The sequence below is a fragment of the Myotis davidii genome, unplaced genomic scaffold (genome assembly GCF_000327345.1).
Source record: "Myotis davidii unplaced genomic scaffold, ASM32734v1 scaffold560, whole genome shotgun sequence".
In the NCBI taxonomy this organism is placed as follows: Eukaryota; Metazoa; Chordata; class Mammalia; order Chiroptera; family Vespertilionidae; genus Myotis; species Myotis davidii.
The window spans coordinates 358,575-363,850 of NW_006294418.1; the positions used below are offsets into that span (position 1 = coordinate 358,575).

Genomic DNA, 5,276 nt, shown 5'->3' on the forward strand with positions numbered 1-5,276 from the left:
GCAGTGGTTAGACCAGCTGAGGGCAAACTACGGCCCACGGGCCGGATCCGGCCCGTTTGAAATGAATAAAACTAAAAAAAAAAAAAGGCCATACCCTTTTATGTAATGATGTTTACTTTGAATTTATATTAGTTCACACAAACACTCCATCCATGCTTTTGTTCCGGCCCTCCGGTCCGGTTTAAGAACCCATTGTGGCCCTAAAGTCAAAAAGTTTGCCCACCCCTGGTCTAGATTCTAATAAAGTAAAGGAAGAAACCTACTAAAATTTATTTCATTTTATTTTATAATTGAATTATCTCAGATTTAGGCCTCAGCTAAGTAATTGGACTTAATACATACTAGTATATTCCTAACATTGGTTTAATAAGTGTGTGGCATCCATGAACAAGTGCCTATGTTTCTAACTTTATTATTTTTCCTTTCAACCCACTGTGTTAATGTGTTCTAAACTAATTATTGTCTCCTCTCTCAGTTGATGCTTTGCTGTTGAGTGTTATTGAAACTATAATAGCTTAGTTTAAAGCATTAGTCCCAGTACATACAATCTTTTTAAAAACCCTATTGTCCCTATAAATCTCACATTAGAACATGTTTGTTTGTTTAATTCAGTTTTTGTTTTTGTGTTTGAGGAGTACAGAGTTTCTACCTATCCCTTCATTTGAGCAGGAAGAGAGAAGACCCTGAAAGCAAACTTCAAGTTGTGCTTTGTTGGAAGCCTTTATATAAGGCATATAATACAGGAAAGCAGGATGAAACATGCTGCTATAGGTTTTGAATTTTCTCCTTTAGGTCATAGGGGGATGACCTTTTATTAGATAGAGTAGTCTTCCGAGAAGCCAAACTAAGTGGCACATAATCTTTTGTGAGTTCCTATGCAGAGAAGCCATAAATATTCATCTAGATAGGGCTTCTAAACTTTTTATTGCCTTCAACTTTTTACTGCACATTAGATTGCAGACATCTTAGAGCATAAGGCCTGTCACAGCTGAACAGATAAATGGTGCAGCCATAGTGGAGCACTGTGTTTGACGGAGAAATCTATCTGGTGTTCCAGAAGGTGAAGAAGGTCACAGAGTACCACCGACACATAATTGTGCAATGCTACCCTTGGATGATCAATATTTTTGCAAAGCTTAAGTTGCTCTCCTAGGAGTAAGATACGTTGGAAATTTTTCTCTTCTTTCAGGCCACTAAAAAGGCATTTAAAAATTTAGTTTCATTACACTACATAAAATCATTCTGCTATTTTAATAAATAGTAACAATCATTTTGGGGGAGCTTAATTTACTTTTTTAAAATTATCCATGTGCTCATTTACTAACTTTGTATATTGTGATTTTCCCCACAAAGGCATCAAGATCTATAATAATAAAAGCATAATATGCTAATTAGACCAGACGTCCTTCTGGACAACCTTCTGGTTGAAGCCAGGACTGCGAGGGAAACCCAGGTCCCGGCGCCTGCAGATGGCCAGAGGGAAACCCGGATGACAGCAGCCGGGGTAAGGAAGGGCTACTCTTGCACGAATTTTGTACATTGGGCCTCTAGCAAATAAACAAACAAACAAACAAACAAACTCACTTGGTAATTGATCAACTGGATTTACATGTTAGTCCAGGGAAGTAAGTTCCAAGTTACTATGCTACACCTGATCTCAATTCTAGTTGTGAGAGAATTTGACCATGGCACACAAAATTCACAAGGACAAAGAATGCAGCGTACTCATTCTTGATGCCTTCCAGGCATGGCATTAGAATTCATCCTTAATCAACCATGTAGCAAGCCAATATTTTCCTGCTGGGTGAATGCCTCTTCTGGCATAGCCTTATGTTTCAAGTTCAATGAGAAACAACCAATGGTGTTTAATTCCAGGTTGACCATCTGCCAATGGGTTTTTGTTCATTTGATGTCAGTTTAATGAGAATGACTGAAACCAAGATGATCATATCTCAATGGTTGCAACATGCATTTTTGTTTTGCTTGTTAGTTCAGATTACAGAGTTGATCCAGTTGAAGCCAGTTCACAACACTATAAACTAGCCTGAACTAAATCAGAAACCCAGACGAATCAACATTAATGAGAGGTTAGTGATGCATTGAGATGTTCTGCACTATATTCTGTAACTCTATTTGCAGTCCTTTTGCGTTTAATTTCCTCATCTACAAACTAAGACTAACATGTATTTTAAAAACCTTTACCATCATAGAAACTGGCATAGAAACTTTGAGTTCTTTTCACGAAAGTATTTGCTATATTGTTTCTCTTGATTTTTCCCATTATGTTTGAAAAAAACTAAAAACGTTACATGCCATATTAAAGATAGAATTTAATTTTTAACATCAAAATGCAACAATTTCTTAAACAATAATTGACCTTTATTGTCATTTTTTTTACTTAACATTGTTTAGTGTAATAAATGAAGATGAAATAATTTTATTTCTTATTCCCTTTGATTGTTTTGGGGTTATATATACGGAAATAACCAGTGATCCACATATCCTATATAATAAAAGCCTAATATGCAAATCAACCAAACAGAGGAATGAACAGTCACTATGATGCACACTTACCACCAGGGGGCAGATGCTCAATGCAGGAACTGCTCCCTGGTGGTCAGTGTGCTCTCAAAGGCGGAGCGCCACTCAGCCAGAAGCTGGGCTCATGGCTGATGAGTGCAGTGGTGGTGGGAACCTCTCTGGCTCTGTGGCAGGCAGACATCCCTCTTGCAATCCAGTACCGCTGGCTCCTAATTGCTCACCTGCCTCTCTGCCTGATGGCCCCTAACCACTCTACCTGCCTTCCTGATCGCCCCCTAACTGGTCCCCTGCTGGTCTGGTTGCCTCCTAACTGTCCCCTCCCAGCCTGGTTGTCCCCTAACTGCCCCCTGCTGGCCTGGTCGCCCCGTAACTGGTTCCCTGCTGGCCTGGCCATCCCCTAACTGCCCCCTGCCAGCCTGGTCGCTTCCTATCTGCTCCCCTGCTGGCCTGATCACCCCTAACCACCTCTGCCTCCACCCCCACAACCATGGCTTTGTCCAGAAGGAATTGGATGTCCAGATGTCTGATCGACCTGGTCTAATTAGCAAATTACCCTTTTATTAGTATAGATTTCTCCCTTTCTTCCTTTCTCTCTTAGTTTCTCTCTCCATCCAACTGGTTCTATTTCTTTGGGGAATCATGAGTAACACACAGTTCAAGATTATCATTCTAGAAACATTTATATTGTACTCAACATATGCAGAGGATGGTTGCCATTGCTGTTCTTAGGGGGCATGATATGTGTAAAGAGAACAAATTTCAAAAGTGTCACATAGAATTCACAAGATGAGTTAACTGAGGAAGGTTAGAAAAAATTAATAAAGTGACTTTAATCCAGGTCAATCAATTCAGTTAATTCACTACTTTGATAAAATCAAGAAATTCCCTAGAAATCTCTTTTATTTTTACCTCCTTCCTTGCCTTCACCACCAAATCTAGACAACTGAGTTTATTAAGCTATTGAGGATAACTTGAGGCATATGGTGTGCATCACATATCTATGTAACCAACAACTATACATTTTTAGTGAAACTACAAATGTTGAGTTTCCCTAACATTTTCATAAAATGTTTTCTTCTGTGGCATATACTCACCGCTATTCTTTTACTAAACTATGTGCAGCAGTGACAGGATACTCTGCAAAATTTCATGATTTTCATTATTCATCTGTACATTAGAAATTAGCAATTCATAGTCTAAAAGGAATTATACCTAAACACGTATCTGAATTTCTCTTTCCAAGTTTGATTTTTAATTCCTGTGGTTTCATCAGCTTCTGTTCTTCCAAAAGACACGTATAAACAATGGGTGTAACAAGAAAAGGAACTCACATGTGCAAGTTGTTCCATTTTCATCTAAAAGCTGATTATCAGCACAAGCACATACTCGGCCTCCTGGGATGGCCAAGCACAGTGTACTACAGCCCCCGTTATTCACTCGGCACATATTGTCACCTGCAAGAGGAATGAAGGACAGGTGTCAGAGCACTCTGACTCCATCCAAAGTTAGCCGGTTATTTCTAGATGTAGGTAGACTTCAATATGTACACACATGCACACACACACACACACACACACACACACACACCACACATTACATATGCATTAATATATAATTAATTAATTGATGAATGCAGCCAGGATTTCTGCTGAATCCTTAATGAAATCCAGAAATGTTTGAACGTATATGTTGTGCTGATGCGAGGAACTTTCGTGTTGGTTGTAGGACAATGATCTGTGTGTAGTTGGGTACCGGAAGAGAGAGGGGGGAGGAGAGCAGACAGACCAGCATCTGTCTAGGATCGTTCCCCAGGTTAGGAAGTCTGAGTGTTTTGGAAAGTAGGTCACCAGCACTTGGAATGTGGCTTTGGATCTCAAGTGAACAGAAAGCAAGTGAGCTTGTGGGAAGGGGTGGGGTATTGCTCCCCTTGTGCAAGGAGTGCATTGGCATGTCAGTGCATTGAGGATATTTGTGAAGCCTTAAGAATGAGCAGCCTTGCTGGTACCAGGAGACTGCAACTCACAGGGTAACGTGTTGTCCCAGTGGACCTGAACAGCACAGGCACTGATGAGGCATGCACAGACATCAATAACAGGCACAGGGGAAACTTGTATGTCCATACTCATGAACATATGGGAGACACCCTGGGAGATTCAGATACAACTGAGGTAAAATTTTTGAAGAGGTTTGGAGGTTCTGTTTTATAAAGACGTAGGTGAAAATAAATAAAATTTAGGTAGTCATCATTTTGATGTTATTATTCCTACAAGTTAGAAAGGCCAGGACGAAAGTACATTTTCTTATCATATATGTGTAGAATAGTTAGAAAGAACTCTGCAATGCAATCCAGTTGGCAGTGTAAATGTCAGGGTCTTTTCCATGGGGGCATTTTCCCAAGTATCAATAAAGAACATTTTGAAAATATTAGTCCACCTTATTCAAACATTAAAAAGAAAGAGCCTTTAATTACCCAGAGAAATACAATAAAATGAAATAATAATTAAAACTGCATTGGCAATTAAAGCGTAAGTGCCAACAGTGTGACTGAAATGACAGACTAGGTCAGGGGTGGGCAACCTTTTTGTGAGTGCGTGCCAAAACCAGCAAAATCTCTGACTCAAAATTCTTCTGTGTGCCAACCCTAATTTTTTGAGAACATGTTACGCCAACTTGATATCTCTTAAGGTGTACGTATGTGAAGAACCTTGAAGAAACAATAAAATTCATTTCAGCGA

At 39.5% G+C, this 5,276-nt stretch overlaps 1 protein-coding gene across 1 annotated transcript in view; it reads right to left on the reverse strand.

The window, feature by feature from the left end:
• Positions 1-5,276, reverse strand: part of LOC102765528 (low-density lipoprotein receptor-related protein 1B-like) — a 95,516-nt gene that overhangs the window by 32,788 nt on the left and 57,452 nt on the right. Inside the window, exon 9 of the mRNA XM_006768654.2 lies at positions 3,873-3,995. Coding sequence (XP_006768717.2) covers positions 3,873-3,995 — 123 coding nt within the window. The remainder of the gene's footprint in view (positions 1-3,872; positions 3,996-5,276) is intronic.